The sequence below is a fragment of the Piliocolobus tephrosceles genome, chromosome 6, assembly GCF_002776525.5.
Source record: "Piliocolobus tephrosceles isolate RC106 chromosome 6, ASM277652v3, whole genome shotgun sequence".
Classification (NCBI taxonomy): domain Eukaryota; kingdom Metazoa; phylum Chordata; class Mammalia; order Primates; family Cercopithecidae; genus Piliocolobus; species Piliocolobus tephrosceles.
Window position 1 is genome coordinate 75,856,639 of NC_045439.1, and position 21,420 is coordinate 75,878,058.

General features: G+C 42.2%; 1 protein-coding gene across 2 annotated transcripts in view; it reads left to right on the forward strand.

Moving 5' to 3' along the window:
- Positions 1 to 21,420, forward strand: part of LYSMD2 (LysM domain containing 2) — a 29,678-nt gene that overhangs the window by 2,858 nt on the left and 5,400 nt on the right. The window contains exon 1 of one of the 2 annotated variants that reach the window (XM_023227158.3): positions 11,008 to 11,802. The exons of the other annotated variant lie outside the window; for it this stretch is intronic. Coding sequence (XP_023082926.2) covers positions 11,530 to 11,802 — 273 coding nt within the window. The 5' untranslated portion in view covers positions 11,008 to 11,529. Of the gene's footprint in view, positions 1 to 11,007; positions 11,803 to 21,420 lie in introns of those variants that run through there. 2 annotated transcript variants of the gene reach the window in all.

Consider the following 21,420-nt stretch of genomic DNA (forward strand, 5'->3'; position numbering starts at 1 on the left):
TTCTTCTTCTTCTTCTTCTTCTTCTTCTTCTTCTTCTTCTTCTTCTTTCTTCTTTCTTCTTTCTTCTTCTTCTTCTTTTTTTTGAGATGGAGTCTCGCTCTGTCACCCAAACTGGAGTGCAGTGGCCGGATCTCAGCTCACTGCAAGCTCCGCCTTTTGGGTTCACGCCATTCTCCTGCCTCAGCCTCCCGAGTAGCTGGGACTATAGGCACCCACCACCTCGCCCGGCTAGTTTTTTTTTTTTGTATTTTTTTAGTAGAGACGGGGTTTCACCGGGTTAGCCAGGATGATCTCGATCTCCTGACCTTGTGATTCGCCCGTCTTGGCCTCCCAAAGTGCGTGTTTACACATTAGGAAAAGTGACTCTATTAGCTTCTGAGAGGTATACTCTCAAATCTATCATAGACAAGAGGAATAGGATCCTCTTAACTGGCCTCTAAAAGTTTAGTAGTGGACATGTGACCCAGTTCTGGCCATTGTAAAGAGATACAATTAATCTGGGTCTGCCATGTTGTTGTTGAGTCAGTCATCAACCAGCCCCAGTGCTGCCCTTCTTCTGGATTTCTTGTTATATGAGATAATAAACAACCTTATTGTTGAGTCAATTTGAGATGGAGTTTTCTGTTACTTGAAGTTGAAAGCACCCTAAGTATTAAAGATGAAATGTGAAAGTACATTCTTTGGATGGACTGAAAGACTGCTTCCTAGAGTTGATTAAAAACAACCACCACAAACCACAGGCAATGTGATGGAATATTATCATATAACAGATAACAGCATGGGTTTTAACATCAGAGGGTTTGAACCCAGATATTTACTGGCAGATTGACTATGGCCAAGTTTCTGTAACCTCTCTTAAGCCTTGTTTTCTTCTTCTTCTTTTTTCTTTTTTTGAGACGGAGTCTTGCTCTGTCACCAGGCTGGAGTGCAGTGGTGTGATCTCGGCTCACTGCAACCTCCGCCTCCTGGGTTCAAGTGATTCCCCTGCCTCAGCCTCCTGAGTAGCTGGCACTACAGGCGCTGCCCCCACACCCGGCTAATTCTTTGTATTTTAGTAGAGACAGGGTTTCACCGTGTTGGCCAGGATGATCTCGATCTCCTGACTTTGTGATCCACCTGCCTTGGCCTCCCAAAGTGCTGGGATTACAGGCGTGAGCCACTGCACCTGGCCTTCTTCATCTCTTAAGTTGAGGATAATAATACTTACCACATAGGGTTATTAGAAAGACTAAATGAGATAATTTGTGTCAAGGATGCTTCAAAGGATATGGTGGATTGTAAGGACTAAAAGGAGCAGCGACTATGTTGATGAATTATGAATTAAATCGTATGTGTAGTATAATTGACAACAAACATCTGAAAGCTAATTACTATGTAATCATGATCATGTTAAATGATACCACAGTGATGCAATCAGCAAAATCCAAAATATAGGAAGCTCTACATGACAAACAACTGTTTCTTCAATAAATAAATTGCAAGAAAAATAAAAGGAGAGAAAGCTTATAGACACACAGAAATTCAAGAGACAAATAACAAAATGTACTGTGTGATCTTAATTTGAAAAAACAGCTGTTAAAAATTCACATTAATGAGACAATTGGGGAAAGTGTGAACACAGAATATTCGATTATATTAAGGTCTGTTTTTTAAAATTATTATTATTATTCTGAGACAGAGTTTTGCTCCTGTTGCCCAGGCTGGAGTGCGATGGCATGATCTTGGCTCACCTCAGCATCTACCTCCCGGGTTCAAGTGATTATCCTGCCTCAGCTTACCAAGTAGCTGGGATTACAGTCATGCACCACCACGCCTGGCTAATTTAGTATTTTTAGTAGAGACGGGGTTTCTCCATGTTGGTCAGGCTGGTCTCAAACTCCTGACCTCAGGTGATCCACCTGCCTTGGCCTCCCAAAGTGCCGGGATTACAGTTTTTGTTGTTGTTTTGAGACAGAGTCTTACTCTGTTACCCAGGCTGGAATGCAGTGGCATGATCTCGGCTCACTGCAACCTCTGCCTCCTGGGTTCAAGCAATTCTCATGTCTCAGCCTCCCCAGTAGCTGGGACTACAGACGTGTGTGACCACGCCTGGCTTATTTTGTATTTTTTTTTTTTTTTTTTTTTAGTAGAGACAGGGTTTCACCATGTTGGCTAGGCTGGTCGCGAACACCTGACCTCAAGTGATCTGCCTGCCTTGGCTTCTCAAAGGGTTGGGATTATAGGCATGAGCCACCGCACCTGGACTAAGGTGTTATTTTAAAAATTTTTTGGATGTGATAACAGTATCATGATTATTTTTTTGAAGAGTCCTTACTTTTTGGAGCAATAAACTGATTATTTACAGAAGAAATAATATCAGGAATTTACTTTAAAAATTATCCAGTGTGGGAGATGGGGTAGAGTGGTGGAGTGGGGTATAGATGAAATGATTGGCCATGAGTTGATAATGGTTGAAGCTGAGTGATGGAGCTTTATTAAACCATTCTCTTTCTTTCTCTCTCTCTCTAAATACAGTTTTATTAAGACATATTTCACATATCATAAATTCACCTTTTAAAAATGCACAGTTCAATGGTTTTTAGTATATTCACAGAGTTGTGTAACTATCACCCAATCTATTATAACTTTAGAACGTTTTCAAAACTCCAGGAGAAACCTCATACATGTTAGCACTCACTCCTCATTCCCCCTACACACCCAGACTCTGGCAATCACAAATTTATTTTTTGTCTTCTCTAGATTTGCTTTTTCTGGGACATGTCACGTAAATGGAATCATACAACGTTAAAGCATGTCACGTAAATGGAATCATACAACGTGTTGTATTTTATGACTGGCTTCTTTCCCTAGTTATAATATTTTTAGGGTTCATCCATGTTGTAATACATATTAGTACTTTATTCTTTTTTATGGTCAAATAGAATTCATTGTATGGATAGACCACATTTTGTTCACCTATTCGTCAGTTGATGGACATTTAGACTGCTTCCACATTTTGGCTGTTATGAATAATGTTGCTATGCACACTCATATACAATTTTTTGTAAAGATATGTTTTTATTTCTCTTGGGTACATATCTAGGAGTGCAATTGCTGTGTCATATGGTAACTTTATATGAAGCATTTTGAGGGACCACCAAACTGGTTTCCAAAGTAGCTGCACCATTTTACATTCTAACCAGCAATGGGTGAAAATTCCAATTTCTCCACATCCTCGCTAACACTCGTTAATGCCTTTTTAAAATTATAGCTATCCTAGTGAGTGTGCAGTGGTATCTCATTGTGATTTTAATGATTTCCCTAATGACTAATGATGTTGAACATTTTTTCATGTGCTTACTTGTCATTTTATATCTTCTTTGGAGAAATGTCTATTCAAATCCTTTGCCTATTTTATTTTTTAGTTGGACTGTTTGTCTTATTGCTATTGATATATAAAAGTTCTTTATATGTTCTAGACATAAGTCCCTTATCAGATATGTGATTTGCAAATGTTTACTCTCATTCTGTGTGTGTGTGTGTGTGTGTGTGTGTGTGTGTGTGTGTGTGTGTGTTTAACTTTCTGAATGGTGTTCATTGGTAAACATCCTTTATTAGTTTGAGGGAATTCCTGTTTATTCCCACTTTGTTGAATGTTCTTATAACAAAAGGGTGCTGGATTTCATCAAAGAGTTTTTCTGTGTCTGTTGAGAGAGTCCTGTGTTTTTCCCTTTTATTCTGTTTTTCCCTTTATTCTGTTAATATATTGTAATATATTGATTTTCAGGTGTTAAATTTACCAATAATTCCTGGGATAAATCCAAGTTGGTCATGGTGGATAATCCTTTCTACATGTTGCAAGATTTAGTTTGCTAGTATTTTGTTGAGAATTTTTGAGTCTACATTCATAAGAAATATTAGTCTGTAGTTTTTTTTTTTCTTGTTATGCCTTTGGTTTTGGTATTAAGGTAATACTGGCACTATAAAATGAGTTAGAAAGTGTTCTTCCATTTTTTGGAAGTGTTTGCAAAAGATTAATATTAGTTTTTCTTTAAATGTTTGGTACAAATCATCAATGAAGCTATCTAGGTCTTGGCTTTTCTTTGTTGGAGGTTTAAAAATGACAAATTCAATCTCTGCTCGTTCTACATCTATTCAGATTGTGTATTTCTTCTTGAGTCAGTTTTGTTAGTTCATGTCTTTCTAGGAATTCATTCACTTTATTTATCTAATTTGTTGTAATACAGTTGTTCATAACATTCTTTATTATCCTTTTAATTTCTCTAAGATCAGTAGTAATACCCTCTTTTTTATTTCTGATTTTAGTAATTTGAATCTTCTCTCTTTTTTTTCCTGGTCAGTCTAGGTAAATGTTTGTCAATTTTGTCAATCTTCTCAAAAAGAATACACTTTTGGATTTGTTGACTTTCTTGTTTTCTAGTCTCTATTTCATTTATAACTCAGATGGTTTAGCTGGTGAATTCTATGAAACATTTAAGGAAGAATGATACGAATTCTCCACAATCTCTTTCAGAAAACAGAAGCAGAGGGAACACTTCTTAACTAATTCTATAATGTCAGCATTGCTCCAATACCAAAGCCAGACAAAAATATTACAAGAAAAGAAAATTACAGGCCAATATCTCTCATGAATATACATGTAAAAGTCCTCAACAAAATATTAAAAAATTAATCCAACATTTTATAAAAAGAATTATAACAATCAAGTAGGATTAATTCCAGGTAAACAAGGCTGGTTCAACATTCAAAAATTATTTAATATAATCTATCACATCAACAGGCTAAAGAGGAAAAATGTCATATGATTATATCAATAGATGCAGAAAAAACTTTTGACATAATTCAACATCCATTCATGCTAAAAAGTCCTCAGCAAACTGAGAACAGAGGGGTACTTCCTCAATTTGATAAAGAACATCTATGAAAAACTCTACAGCCAACATTACATTTAATGGTGAGAAGCTAGATGCTTTTCCCCCAAGATTGGAAACAAGGTAAGGTATCCCCTGCCACCTTCTATTCAACATTGTATTGGAAGTCCTAGCAGATGCAATAAGACAATAAGGGGGAAAAGGGATATACAGATTGAGAAGGAAGAAATAAAACTGTCTTTGTTCATAGATAACATGATTATCTATATAGAAAATCCCAAAGAATTGTCCAAAAAACCCCAAAACCCTCCCAAAACAAAAAATCCAAACTCTGGAACAAATGACTGATTATAACAAGATTGTAGGATATAAGATTATTATAGAAAAAACAACTGCTTTCCTGTAATTGGAATTTGAAATTAAAAGCACAATGTCACTTACATTAGCACCAAAAAAGAAAAAAGGAGACAGACAGAAACAAATAAATATTAAAGTAGACATACAATATCTATGTGAGGAAAACAACAAAACTGATGAGAGAAATAAAAGAAGATATGAATAAATGGAGAGGTATTCCATGTTCACAGATAAGAAAGCTCAATATTGCTAGGATGTCAATTCTTCACAATTTGATCTATTGATTCAATGCAATCCCAGTCAAAATCACAAGTTATTTTGTGGATATTGGCAAACTGATTCCAAAGTTTGTATGGAAAGGTAAAAGGCTTAGAAATGCCAATGTAATACTGAAGAAGAACAAAGTCAGAGGACTCACCCAACTTTAAGACTTACTATAAAGCTACAGTAATAAAGACACTGTAGTATTCGTGAAACAATAGACAGTTAGATCAATGAAACAGTATAGAATGTCCAGAAATAGACGCACACAAATATAGTTAACTGATTCTTGACAAAGTAGCAAAAGCAAGTTAATAGAGAAAAAAATAGTCTTTTCAGCAAATGTTGCTGAAATAACTAGACATCCACCTGTAAAACAATGAATCTAAACACAGACCTTATACTGTTCACAAAAATTAACTCAAGATGAATCAGCCTGCTGGGTGCAGTGGTGCTTGCTTTTACTCCCAGCTGCTCAAAAGACTGAGGTGGGAAGATGGTTTGACCCCAGGAATTTGAGACCAGACTGGGCAATATAGTGAGACCCTATCTCAAAAAAAGGGAGGGGGAAATGCATTGATCACAGAAGTAAATGTAAAACACAAAACTATAAAACTTCTAGAAAAGAACGTAGAATATCTAGGTTGTACTTTTATAAGCAACACCAAAAGTATGATCCATGAAAGACAAAATAGAAGTTCTCAAGTTAGACACATGTATGTATGTATGTATGTATTTTTGAGTCAGAGTCTCACTGTGTCCCCCAGGCTGGAGTGCAGTGGGGCGATCACGGCTCATTGCAGCCTCGAACTCCTGATCTCAAGCAATCTTCCCATCTCTGCCTTGTGAATAGTTGAGACTACAGGCATGTGCCACCACAACTGGCTAAGTCTTTCTGTTTTTTTTGTAGAGACCAAAAAATATGACTATTTTGGCCAGGCTGGTCTCAAACTCCTGACCTCAAGGGATTCTCCTGCCTCAGCCTCTTAAAGTGCTGGGATTACAGGCATGAGCCACTGTACCCAGTGAGTAAGTTGGCCTTTATTGAAATTAAAAACTCCTGCTCTGAGAAAGACCCTGTTAAAAGATTTAAAAGGCAAACCACAGACTGGGAAACAATTATTTAAAAACTACGTATCTGCTAAAGGACTTATATTCAAAATATACAAAGAGCTCCCCAAAACTCAACATGATACATGTTACAACATGGATGAACCTTGGAAACATTATGTTAAGTAAAATAAGGCAGACACAAAGGGAAAAATATTGTATGCTTCCACTTATGAACTATCTACAAGGGTCAAATTAATAAGACCGAAAGCAGATTAGAGGTGACCAGGGACTGAGGAAGGCAGGAATGTGGTTACTGCTCAATAGTTGAAAATTTCTTTTTGAATCCCAGCACTTTGGGAGGCCGAGGTGGGTAGATCATCTGAGGTTGGGAGTTCAAGTCCAGTCTGGCCAACATGGCGAAACCCCGTCTCTACTAAAAATACAAAAATTAGCTAGGTGTGGTGGTGCACACCTGTAATCCCATCTACCTGGGAGGCTGAGGCATGAAAATTGCTTGAACCTGGGAATTGGAGGTTGCAGTGAGTGGAGATTGCACCATTGCACTCCAGCCAGGGTGCCAGAGAGAGACTCTGTCTCAAAAAAAAAAAAAAAAAATTCTTTTTGGAGTGATGACAAACTTTTGGAAATGGTGATAGTTGCATAACATTGTGAATATATATATATATGTGTGTGTGTGTGTGTGTGTGTGTGTATACATATATTTAATTATTATTTTTTTGAGATAGAGTCTCCCTCTGTCACCCAGGCTGGAGTGCAGGGTTGTGATCTCGGATCACTGCAACCTCTGCTCCCAAGTTCAAGCAATTCTTATGCCTCAGCCTCCCAAGTGGCTGGGATTACAGGCACCTGCCACCACACCTGGCTAATTTTTGTAGTTTTAGTAGAAATGTGCTTTCACCATGTTGGCCAGGCTGATCTTGAACTCCTGGCCTTAAGTAATCCACCTGCCTTGGCCTTCCTAAGTGCTGGAATAACAGGCAAGAGCCACCACCCGGGCCATGAATATATTTAATGTTACTGAATTGTATGCTTAAAAATAGTTAAAATGGTGAATTTTGTGTTAGGTACATTTGTCACAATTCAAGAAATTAGTCATGTAATATAAATATGCAGAAAAGCATTGAATTATACACTTTAAATGGATGAATTATGTGATGTGTAAATTATATGATTTTGGTATCTTGTTTAAAAAATCTTTTGCTATCCCAAGGTTATAAAAATATTATTGCAAAAGCATTAAAGTTTGTTTTTCCCAATTCTGTCTTTAATCAATCTATAATTGATTTTGATGTATAGTATAAGGCAGGGATCTAATTTCATCTTCTCTCACAGAAAACTAATTGTTCCAGCAACATTTATTGAATACGTAACTTTATGTCTGTTACAGATTAAGTTCTCCAATATATTTGAATCTGTTTGCTGGCGTATTTCGTTGTCCCTTTGTTATGTTTTTCTGTCTCAGCACCAGTCCCACATTGCTTTAGTTCTCATAGTTTTAAGTCTTGATGGCTATGACAGTAACCCTCCTTCCTAATTCTTCTTCAGGAATGCCTTCGCTCTTGTTAGTGTTTTATCTTTCATATGAATTTCAGGATAACTCTGTCATGCCCTTTGAAGAATACTACAGAGATTTTGTTTGGAATTTTAATGAATTTAATATTAGTTTTTAAAGAAAATGATATCTGTCTGCATTATTTTGCATTTCCCATTCACAGACATGGTATATCTCTGCTTTTATTTATATTTCTTTTGTGTACTTCAAAAAAGTTTTATATTTTCCATACAAGGCACACTTTTCTTTCTTTCATTTTTTATCTTTTTATTTATTTATTACCTTAAATTTTTTTTTTTTTTTGCTCCTACTCCACCAGGAACAATTTTCTTTTGTTAAATTTATTCCTAGGTATTTTTGATGGTATCTGGAATGTCATCTTTTTCACATTTATATTTTCTGATTGAGTGATGCAATTGATGTTTGTATATTGATCCTGTATCTCGTAACTTTGGTGAACTCTTGTTTGAGCAGTTCTAATGTAGTCATTATCTGTGTTGCCTGTAAACATTTTAGTATTGGCTACTATCTGTAAACAACAGTTTGTTTATTTCTTTTCAACCTTCATTTTCCTTCTTTTTAAAATTGCATTGGCAAAGACCTTCAAAACAATATTAAATAGAGGCAGTAATAGGCTTCCTTTTCTTACCCTTCCCTTCAAAGGAAATGTTTCATCATTGATTGTGATGAACTTCTATGTTGTAGGTAGATACATATTAAAACAATTTTGAAGTTCTGGTTTAAGAAGGAAAACAATGAACATCTGGTAACACCTCATGTAACCCAGTTCTTTAAAACAAAACCAAACAAACAAAACAGGGCCAGGTATGGTGGCTTAGGCCTGTAATCCCAGCACTGTGGAAGGCCGAGGCTGATGGATCACTTGAGGTTAGAAGTTTGAGAGAAGCCTGGCCAACATGATGAAACCCCATCTCTACTAAAAATACAAAAAATTAGCCAGGCATAGTGGCGCACACCTGTAGTCCCAGCTACTCAGGAGGCTTGAACCTGGGAGGCGGAGGTTGCAGTCAACTGAGATCACACCACTGCACTCCAACCTAGGCAACAGAGTAAGACTCTATCTCAAAACAAACAAACAAACGAAGAAAACCCCAAAGCCAAACCAAAACAAAAACCCGAGGGTCTCACTGTGTTGCTGAGGCTGGAGTGCAGAGATCACCTTCTGGGCTCAAACGATCCTTCCACTTCAGTTTCCCAGGTAGCTGGAACTACAGGAGTATGCCACATGCCCGATTAAGTTTTGTATTTTTTGTAGAGATGGATCTCACTATGTTGTCTAGGCTGGTCTTGAACTCCTGGGCTCAAGTGATCCTCTTTCCTTCGACTCCCGAAGTGCTGGAATGGGCCATTGCGCCTGGCTCAGTTCTTTAATCTTCAGATAAAAACTTCCAGTCATGCAGTAAACTTTTTCTTAGTGGAACACATTATATGCTATCTCATTCCTAGATTGTAAACTCTTTGAAGGAAGATACTTCTTTCTTGAAACATTAACAGATCTTGTCTATATATTGAGATTCAGATTCTGCCTCTCTCTTGGGTCCTGAAATGGACACACGGGATACCACCCAAAAGTTCATGCGTGGCAGACTTATGCTAAACAATCTAAACTAGCATTCAGGATCCTTTTACTACACCTCAATTCAACCACTTGTAATTATTATTATTACTATTATTTTTTCTACTGAGCTAGGCACTGCTGGAGCTAAAAAGATGAGTAAGACCCAGTTATGCCCCCCGGGAGCATGTATTTGTTGAAGGAGATAAGACAAGCTCATGCATGTACATGCAAGTACAAACACAAAACACAGAGAGTTAAATACTAAACCAGAAGTATTAATACAAACCTCTTGGAGTTCAAAGATGAAACAGTAACAGTTGGGCAAGTGGGAAAAAGGGACCATTGGGAAGAATTAGGAAAAATCTCATGGAGGATGTATCATTTGAGACAGACCTTAAAGATTTAAAAAATGTAGTAGAGGGTACTGGAAGAGTGTTACCATTGGAGGGAATAACATGCAAGTATGAAAGTAGGAACAAGGAGGCCAGTTTCAGAGGCTCTGTTTGGCAGGAATATGTGGAGTATACAGAATGAGTTATACATGGGGTATGGTCAGACCATGAATAATAAAAATAGAAATAATAGCTTGAATGCCAATGTAGGTTTTTAGTAATGCCGTTGTCCCCAGGGAGCCATTGTAGGAGTTTTGAGTGGGATGGTGATGTGGAAGCTTGCTCCTCTCCCATCCTTTGTCTCCTGAGCAGTATTAGCTTTGCCTCTGTCCAGCACAGCAACATACCAAAATTTCAGCCAATGAATCAAATCTCCTGGCTCCGGACCTTCCTACAAGGTATCTCTTCTTGGAGAGCTGTCCAAAACACAACAGAAACCAGGCACTAGATGCTAGTGTGTACCCACTCTATGTATAATGCAGTGTGTTGAAAGGGTGTTCAAAAGTTGACGGTGTTCAGATGAAGAGTACAGATAAGAGGTCTTTGGTGGTTATAATATTAATAGCAATACGGGGCAGGGAGTTGCGATTTCAGGGTGTCAAAGAATAAACTGAAGAAAAGAAGATGAATGCAGATAGTAAATTCCAACTACTGAGCCAGGAGAATGAATTGTATATAGCTAGGCTTTCAAGGCAGCCAGGACTTAAATTGGCACTAGTGTACAAAGTGTGAAACCCGAACAACTAGGGGGTTATTTTGAGGTCACCCATTAGGCCTTAGAAGCACTATCTCTCCTAGTGCAATGTTGAAAGAACTGGACTCTGCGGCTGTTGAGATGGACCTGGAGAAACTGTCTGTGTGTGTTTGATGATCTTAAGTTTTTCTGTGACGTGGACTTTGAGGTCACTGGGGTGGGGGGAGGGAAGTACCCTTGGCATTGGCAGAGCTTGAAGGTCTGAGCAAGCTGGCTCCTACTGGGGAATCAATAAGGAGGCAGAGCAACACTTTTGTTTTTTTGGCCGTGGCCAGGGCAGGGTTCTGTCGGGGCTCTATAGCATGGAGCAGGGGTCCACCTGGGGCCTAGGACGCCTGCGGATGGGCCTCTCTTAGCCCCCACGGCCGCGGGCTTCAGCGCGCCCCCCCTCCCTCGCTCCGCAGGGTCTTCCCGGTACCGGCAGGCCGCCGCGGGAGCTGCTTTCGCTCTTCCCCTTGCAGGTGCGTGTGCCGCGGACGCCCGGGCAGGCAGGACGCGGAGGAGGAGGCGGCCGCCATGCCCGGCCTGCGACTCCCCGCCTCGGCTTCCCGCCCGCCGCCCCCGCGGAACGGCCTGCTCCAGCCCCTGTGAGGAGGAAGAGGCGGCCGCGGCGCCGGCGGCGGCGGCGGAGGAGGAGGAGGCGCCACCCCCTTGGCAAGCTCCCCGACCCGGCGGCCTCGGCAGGACCCATGGCGGATTCCTCGCCCGCACTGTCCCTGCGGGAAGGCGGCCCCCGTGCGCCGCGGCCCTCGGCCCCCTCGCCGCCGCCGCGCTCGCGCTCCGGCTCCGAGTCCGAGGAGGCCGAGCTGTCGCTGAGCCTGGCCCGCACCAAGACCCGCTCGTACGGCAGCACCGCCAGCGTGCGGGCTCCGCTGGGCGCCGGCGTCATCGAGCGCCATGTGGAGCACCGGGTCCGCGCGGGCGATACGCTGCAGGGCATCGCGCTCAAGTACGGTGTCACGGTGAGCAGGGCGCGCCGCCGCGGCCCGGGCTGGCAGCTCCCGCGCGGGAGGCGGTGCGGCTCGGGGTGCGGATGGGGGTGGGGGTGGGACTGCGGGTGGGGGTTTGGGGGATAGGGAGTCGCAGGGACGGCCGTGCGTCTTCGGGCGACTCGGCTCCCAGGGCTCGCTCAGCGCGCGCTGCTGGCCACCGCAGTGGTCGCCAAAGCTGGTCCTGCAGCGGGAGGGGCGGGTCGCCAGGGCTCCCTCCCTAGGTAGCTGCATCCAGTTCCCGGGGCCCCGCCCAGGCTCAGACTAGATCTGTCGCGTGAGGGAGGCCGAAGAGTACTAGGGCTTTGGCATCCCCGGGAACCACTTTCACCCGATTTGCAGTCCCCATCACTCTACTCTATATTTACGCAAAGCCCAACTGAGGTGAATTTTGTTGTCTGTGAAAACAAGCTCCGTGATGAGTCAGGAATGGTGCAGTTGTTCCTACTGGGTGGTTCTGGTGCTATCGATTATGCTTCTTTATGTAGAAGTGAAATTACACCCTCTGGGCTCACTGGCAACCGCGAATGTGACACCTGTCGCTAAGCAGCAGCCAAGAACTGTGGTGTAGGTGAGCTGGAGGGCTGCGTTTATTACAAATTTATAAGTGTGTGTGTCTTGGGTGTATTGCATTACACCTCTGGGAAGAACATGGAAACCTGAGGGAACAAATTGTTTCATTAAAATTACTTATAATTAACTGTGAGCTATGTGATGGCCTTTTTACATTTGGGCTTTGTATCAGTTTTCAGTGTTCTTTCTTGAAGCACCTTAGACAGCAATGGGAAGAAAGAGGATCTTATCTATATCTTCCTCTTAAAGTGAAACTCTTTCTGGCCATTTACCGAATGAAGGAGGATCAGTATGAAGGAGAATGTATTTTGCATTTTTAAGCTGGTATGTGTTTACCTATCAGGTCCTTTTCTCTTTGAACTATTTTGAGAGGGACCTTGCTGTGCAGTCATGTATTGACTTTATCATGCCATGGAGAGGCTCATTCTGCCGTCTTGGGAGTTCTATAAATGTGAACATAGAACTACAATTCTCCATGTGCATTAATGGGGCCTGGTTTGGGTCAGAGCCAGAGAAAAGCGAAGTTGGGAAATACCAGTAGCTATCCTCTGCTCAATGCCTCCTATGTGGCTGGCATTGCATTTGTCTTGTTTCATCTTTATCTTATTTAACTTTCACAATAAGCCTAGGAGGTAGGTGTAATTAATCTTTTTACAGATGAGAAGATGGATGAGAGGTAGGGATATTTTCCAAGTATGATCATTCATTGAGACCAGCTTGAATTAACAGTGATAAAGCATTTGCTCTTCTCTAGATATTACTTTTGATATCCATTTTTATTTTTATCCTAGTCTTATCAGGAGCTCTGTCAGCATCCTGGCTACTGAAGAAGGACAGTCTTTTCTGTCTGGTTTTCCGGCATCTTGCCTTACTAGGCTAGTGACTGCACCTAGGAATCTATGATATGCAGGAGAGTGTTTTTTCCCATACTTTCTTCCCATGCAATCTCTCTGTGACCCACAGCTCTCTGTGGTTTCACTTGAGGTGATTATAGATAACTGCTATACATCTGTTCACTGCAGTTCTCCACCTTTGATCAAATGCCTTCTAATGCCTCTTATGTCTAATATAGATCCTGTTACTCTTAACCTCATTACTCCTTTTTAAAATTAAAAGTGTAAATCAGATTTTTCATTGCTTTTATAAAGACTTTTGATTTTTTTTTTTGAGACGGAGTCTCGCTCTATCACCCAGGCTGGAGTGCAGTGGCCGGATCTCAGCTCACTGTAAGCTCCACCTCCCGGGTTCCCGCCATTCTCCTGCCTCAGCCTTCCGAGTAGCTGGGACTACAGGCGCCAGCCATCTCGCCCGGCTAATTTTTGTATTTTTTAGTAGAGACGGGGTTTCACCGGGTTTGCCAGGATGGTCTCGATCTCCTGACCTCATGATCCGCCCATCTCGGCCTCCCAAAGTGCTGGGATTACAGGCGTGAGCCACCGTGCCTGGCCAAGACTTTTGATTTTAAGATGTTAAACACAAGTGTAATGAATCAAGAACTCTAATTGATAGTGACACCTAGTTCATTACAGGGTTTCCCAACCTCAGCACTGTTGATGTTATAGACCAGATAACTGTTGTGCGGGGTTGTCCTGTGCAGTGTAGAATATTTAGCAGCAACTCTGGTCTCTACGCACTAGATGCCAGTAGCACTCCCTGACCCCTATTCAGGCATTGCCAGATGTTCTCTTGGAGGCAAACTTACCCCTGATTGAGGACCACTGGTTTGTTACATGTATTTCACATTACTTTGGGCACTGGCTTATAGTTGATAAAAATTTTTAGAGACTCCTCCACTGGTAATATAGAATCAGTGAAAGTGATAATACTTACTGTAACAGCAAAGGATATCTTTGTTTTAATATCTTCAGATTTTTTTTTTTTTGAGACAGGGTCTCACTCTGTTGCCCAGGCTGGAGTGCAGTGGTGCTAACATGGCTCACTGCAGCCTCAACTGCCACTGCTCAAGTGATCTTCCCACCTCAACCTCCTGAGTAGCTGGGACTACAGGCCCAAGCCACATGCCCAGCTAATTTTTGTATTTTTTGTAGAGATGAGGTCTCATTATGTTGCCCAGTCTGGTCTCGAACTCCTGGGCTCAAGCAATCCACCCACCTCCGCCTCCCTAAGTGTTGGTTGGGCCTACAGGTGTGAGCCACTGCACTGACCTAATATCTGCAGATATTAATTAGGTTTACTCACTGTGAGATTTTAAGGTGGAAGCTGTAAAGGCAGAAAAATATTTTTCTTCTCCTGACTCAACAGAAAGAAGTTGAGCAAATTAGGTTTCTAGTGTTGACTGGCAAACTCATCTACAACATATTTAAACGATCGTTTTAAAAGGTCAAAAATGAGATATTGGCGGCTTAGAGACCCAAGGCAGTGCACCTAGAAATTCAGTCAGTCCAGCAAACAATTGACCTGAACATACATGTCTGGCAATCTTGCATAGATGAGCAGAAACTCTCAGGGAAGCCTATCTCTCCATGGCAGCCTCAGCCACCCAGCTGGGTGTCCAGGCAGGACTTCAGTCCTTTGGTGGAAGACTGATTAAGAGCCAGTCGTACTCTAGGTACAAGGAAGTTCCCAGAACAGAGACTCCGACAAGGGGGTGAAGATGGAGACCTGGTTGCCAGCCCTGGATTACAAGGGGAACAAACTGGGAGCCATTTTCTGAGGTGGTGCTGAAGGACTAGCAGCGGGGCACATCTCAGGATGTGAGAATAGATCCATGTTCCTCAAATTTTCCTGGACAGGACAGGAATACGCTGGGGCAAACTAAAAATAAAGGATCCTAGCTGACATTGGATCTATGGGATTGGAATACCCAGAAAAGGAGTCTAGGAGTCTCTGTTTTGTTTGTTTGTTTGTTTTTGTTTTTGAGACAGTGTCTTACTTTGTCACCCTGACTGGAGTGCAGTGGTGCGATCTTGGCTCACTGCAACCTCTGCCTCCTGGGTTCAAGCTATTCTCCTGCCTCAGTCTTGCGAGTAGCTGGGACTTTAGGCACACGCCACCACGCCCGGCTAATTTTTGTATTTTTAGTAGAAATAGGGTTTCACTGTGTTGGCCAGGCTGGTCTTCAAGTCCTGACCTCATGATCCACCCTCCTTGGCCTCCCAAAGTGTTGGGATTATAAGCGTGAGCCACCACGCCTGGCCAGAGTCTGTATTTTTAACAAGCATAGCTGCTTTGCTTGTTCCCAAAGTACTGTTCCGCCTTAGTGTTCTTGTACTTGCCATTCCATGTGTCTTTCTCTAATAGCTGGATACAGGACCAGCTTCATGGGCATGTGACCTGCACAGTCGCACAAGACCCCATGCTTAGAAGGGCCTCACACTTGGTTTAATGCTCTACTGTCATCTCTTGAAATTTTTAATAGTTTGTGAACAAGGGCCTCACAGTTTCATTTTTTTTACTGGCCCTGGGCGAATGATGGAGCTGATTCTGGCTGAGTGATTTGTTCTCTCAGTGCCTTCAAGTCTTTGCTTAAATATCTCATTCTTAAGGCCTTTTCTGCACACTCTATGTCAAATTGTAGCCTTTCTTCCCAGTCCCCCAGCACTCCTCCCCAACTTCCCTGCCATATTTTCCTAACAGTATTTATCATTCATCCAAACTTTTTTCTTTCCCTCAGAGCTACCTTTCTGGTGATACATTAGTGAGTAAGTAAAAATCCATGTCCTCATAGAGCTTATATTTTAGTGGAGACAGTAAGTAGAAAAATAAAATGTCTCTTATGTCAGATATTGATAAGCATAATGAAAAAAAAAAATCAAGCAGGAGAGGGAGTTGGGGAGGGCTCGTGGAGATGGCTGGAATTTAAAATGGTATGGCCAGGGAAGGCCTTGCTGAGAAGGAGGTGAGGGAGGGAGCTGTGCAGATATCTGGTGAAGGACATTCCAGGCAGAAGGAATAACCAGTGGTGCAAAGGCCTTGAGGTGAGAACATAATTGGCACCTTCCAGGAGTACTGTGGCTGGTGCTTAGAATGCACTGGGGTATAATTGGACTAGATCACTTTGGACCTTGAAGACCATTGTAAGGGCTTTGCCTTTTTCTCTGAGTTGGGATACGTTTAAGGGGTTTGAGCAGAAGAGTGGTGTAATCTGACTTGTGCATTAAAAGGATTACTCTGGCTGCTGCTTTAAAAATAGTTTGTAGGGAAGTTAGTACCAAGCCAGGAAACCAGATAAGATGATGGCTTTTGCAATAATGCAGGTGGGAGAGGATAGCAGCTCGGACCAAAGCAGTAGAGAAGGAAGGAGGTGGTGAGATGTGGCTGGGATCCAGATGATTTGCTGATATGCTGTAAATGTTCTGCTTGTTTGTTTACTGTTTAGTTTGAATATCTCTCCCCTAGAGATGGACCTGGGCATCCTGGGGATGGGAAAGAAGAATGTGGAGTTTCAAGAAGCTGGCTAGGTCCTACACCTTATGGACCCAAGTTCTTTTCCTAGTGACTTAGGAAAGATCATTATGACTCTTTCCTACCATCACTTTTTTAGTCATTGAAAGCCACTAAAAACTGGCATTCATTATTTTCGTAACCAACTTCTATTGAGCCTGGTTGGTTTGAGACCTTGGGCTAGATGCTGGGGCTAGAAGATAATACATGTTGTTCTCTTTTTATTCATGGTGAGTTTTTCAGCTACTGCTTTCTAGTAGCTTCTAGCTACTCGAGAAGCCAGGGAATTGGTTTGATTGATGTTTGTATCTTCTGTGGCTAGCCTGGAGCCTGGCATGTTGTGAGTTCTCCACATACATGTGGACTCTTCATCCACAAGAAAGTTTGACTGGTATGAAATAGCCAGCCATGGAGCCGAACAGACCCTGGAAGTCAGGGCCCAGGGCAAGGGCTGAGTGAAGAGGTAGGGCCTGCTGAAGACTTGAACGGCAAGATTTGATTTGAGGCTCATTCTCAAATCTATAAAAGACCGCTGCCCTTGCTGGTGCTCAGTGTTCGTCTCCTCCCCTCCACCAGCAGTGAGTCTTTACATTGAGTGACATATAAGTTTAGGCTTGAGCAGCTCTGCCAGAGGAAGAGGCATTTGAGGAAGTGGGTCTGGGAAACTGAAACTATTTGGGGTGGGTTGAGTAACTGTTAAAATATAGTTCAAACCTCAGATGTAAACTTGCTTGGACTGGCATTCCCCTGGGTGTATTTATCTCCGCTGAGACGTTAAGACTCCTTCCCTAACTCTGTATTCTTTTTTTTTTTTTTTTTTTTTTGAGACTGAGTCTCGCTCTGTCCCCCAGGCTGGAGTGCAGTTGCCGGATCTCAGCTCACTGCAAGCTCCGCCCCCCGGGTTTACGCCATTCTCCTGCCTCAGCCTCCCAAGTAGCTGGGACTACAGGCGCCCGCCACCTCGCCTGGCTAGTTTTTTGTATTTTTTAGTAGAGACGGGGTTTCACCGTATTAGCCAGGATGGTCTCGATCTCCTGACCTCGTGATCCGCCCGTCTCGGCCTCCCAAAGTGCTGGGATTACAGGCTTGAGCCACCGCGCCCGGCCCCTAACTCTGTATTCTTGATTTAGCTATTGCTTTTTCAGTGATCCTGGCTCCTCCCAGTTAGAGCCAAGCCTCTGGAGGAAATTGACCAACTCCAGGCTGCCACCGTAAATTTTTGTGCAGAAACCCTGGAGAAACCTCCAGAGAGCCATATAGAAACTGAAAGTGGAAAGGAGGCAGCCAGGAGGACCTATTATTTGCATACACTCTTTCTTTTTTCTCTTTGCTTCCTCCAGGCAGCTTGCCTGTCTTTTTCCCTCTCCAGAGGCCACCTCACCCTGCAGTACCCTCAGTTACTTCCTAGCCAGTTTTATTCCCAGGGTTTTCTCTTCCTCTGCCAATTAGCTGCTAAGCCAAGTTGTTGCTTAACGTTTCCCCTAACAAAAGTTACCTTGCTGAGAAAAGGTGAAATGATTGTCATTTTTAGAGAGAATAAACATTGTGATTTAGAAACCTAGGTGCATGTAAATCTTTAGTGTTCATAACTTTAACCCCTGCTGCTGGTGGAGATTGCTGATCCTTGCTAGTTAAAGAGAAGATAACTATAAATAGTGCCACCAAAAATGAGAGGTATGGCAAAGTAGCCTTTAGTCATTCGGGGTTTTTGTAGGTTCTCATTATTTTTTTAAACACCTTTATTGAGGTTGTACACCACAAAATTCACCCATCTTAAGTGTACGATTCAATGACTTTAAGTAAATTTACAGAGTTGTGAGACCATTATTGGAATTCAATGTTAGAACGTTTCATCACCCTGAAAAGATCCCCATGCCCATCCATTCCTCTCACTCTTTGTTTCCTTCTTCAGTCTTAGACTACCACCAATATGCTTTCTAATCTATAGATTTGCCTTTTTTGGACCTTTGCCACAAATAGCATCTCATGTACTTTTCTGACAGTGTGGGGAAGGAAAAAAAGCCTTTTTCTCATGAACACAAAACAATGGAGGGGTCTGGTCTCATTGCCATCAACACTTAGAACGTAACAGGAGACAGATGTGGGGGTGAATCTTGGGAGAATAATTTAATATTTAAGTCTGTTTTCTGTAAACTAATAATCAAATGAGAGTTGTGTGCGTATGTGAGAACATTCTGCAAGCCACACAGTGCTATGTACATGTTATTATGTATCCTGAAACATTTTTGGATGAGCTTGTCTCTACTAAATATCTTTTAAGGAATGGAGAGGAAGGAAAAAGAAGTTTTGAGAATTGCATTCACTATTAGGTAGGTGGACTGATGATGCTGGTCTAAGATGGGAAGAGTTCTTGACCTTACTTAGCAGCCTGCTCTTAAGGTATCTTCTGGAAGGATGCTTTGTGAATTTCCTTCACAGGGGAATCATTGTATTTTATTTTATTAAAAAATTTTTTTTTGAGACAGGATCTTGCTCTGTCACCTGGCCTGGAGTGCAGTGGCAAGAACTTGACTAACTATAGTCTTGACCTCCCAGGCTCAAGCGATTCTCCTGCCTCAGCCTCCGAGTAGCTGGAACTATAGGGGTGCACCACCACACCCAGCTAAATGTTTTGGGGGATACTTTTTGGTAGCGATGGAGTTTCATTGTGTTACCCAGGCTGGTCTCAAACTCCTGAGCTCAAGCAATCCATTTGCCTTGGCCTCCGAAAGTGTTGGGATTACAGGCATGAGCCACCACGCCTGGCTGGGGAGTCATTTTCAGTATGTTGTTTTAAGTTACTGATGGCATTTGTTCTACCTAATTTCACCATGATTGAACTTGTGACCACCCCTTGGCTATTACTTTCCTTATTCTATAATCTGTCTCTTAGTGACTAGACAGTAAATTTATACTTCATTGAGTCATACTATTCAATCTAGATTAAGGGAGACTTTCGAAATGAAAGCATTGATCCATGTACCTCCCCACTCCCATTCATCCATCCCTAAGAAACAGAGGATAGTCCTACATCAGTTTGAAAGGACACACTTTCTAGTCTCAGCGTTAATTGGATCTTAGGAAATGTAGGTAGGAAAGCTATAGAGTTTTCCAGCTCTTCCTTGGATTGGATGATGACTTTTCTTAGCTTTATGTGAAGTGAAATTGCCAGAACAGCAGACCCATCTATGTTCATACAGAAGTATAAAAGATACCAAAGCAGGCCGGGTGCGGTGGCTCACGCCTGTAATCCCAACACTTTGGGAAATCGAGGCAAGTGGATCATGAAGTCAGGAGATCGATACCATCCTGGCTAACATGGCGAAAGCCTGTCTCTACTAAAAATACAAAAAATTAGCCAGACGTGGTGGCATGCACCTGTAATCCCAGCTACTCAGGAGGCAGAGGCAGGAGAATAGCTTTCATCTGGGAGGAAGAGGTTGCAGTGAGCCGAGATCGTGCCACTGCACTCCAGCCTGGGCGACAGAGTGAGACTCCATCTCAAAAACAAGAAAGATAAATAAATTAAAAACATATCAAAGCAAAAGAAAACATCATTTCACCATTTTGGATTTTTCAGTTTGTTGTCTGTGCTATGGCAGGTGCCTCTTTCTTGCTAATCCATTTTCTGCACCCAGCTGCTAATCTGTTTTCTACACCCAGCTGCTAATTCATTTTCTGCACCCAGGTGCTGAAGCGATCTTTAACTATGATCAGATCATGCCACTCCCTGCCTTCACCCTCCAGTGGCTTCTCATCACATTTAAAATAAATTCCAAATTCCTTAGCTTGGCACCCAAGGCCCTGCCTGGTTGGAATTTTGCTTATTACTCCCTACACTTTAGCCACGTGATTTTTTCCTGCTCTGGGGCATTTGCTGCTCCTTTTTCTAGATGGAATGCTTTTATTCCTGGCTCTTTGCATGTCTGATTTCATATTTCTTCATGGGTGACAGAGTTTAGAGCCTACACATTTGGCCTAAGCCGTAGCTTGTAAAGAACAGGTTAAGATTTTCATTACCTTTTGAAAAACCTATTCAAAGCCTTTTGTGACACCTCAAAGCAGTGACAATATATTATGGTATTCATCTGGGCTTATCCATATGAAATTTTCCCTATATAGTCTTACTTTGGGGGAGAAACCATTTTTTTTTGAGACGGAGTCTCACTCTATCACCCAGGGTAGAGTACAATGGCACAATCTTGGCTTACTGCAACCTCCGCCTCCCAGGTTCAAGCGATTCTTCTGCCTCAGCCTCCCTAGTAGCTGGGAATACAGGCATCTGCCATTATGCCCAGCTAATTTTTGTATTTTTAGTAAAGATGGGGTTTCACCATGTTGGTTAGGCTGGTCTTGAACTCCTGACCTCAGGTGATCCACCTGCCTCGGCCTCCCAAAGTGCTGGGATTATAGTAGTGAGCCACCGTGCTTGGCTGAGAAACAATATTTTGTGGGAGAAAATTTCTACCTTCCTCCTTCTCATTTGCTGATTACATATTAGAATCTGCCCTTACCTGATGCTTTCTTACTTTTAATTAAATTTAATGATAATAATTGCTGACACTTTTGAGTACTTCTTGTGTGCCGTGTGTGTGTGTGTGTGTGTGTGTGTGT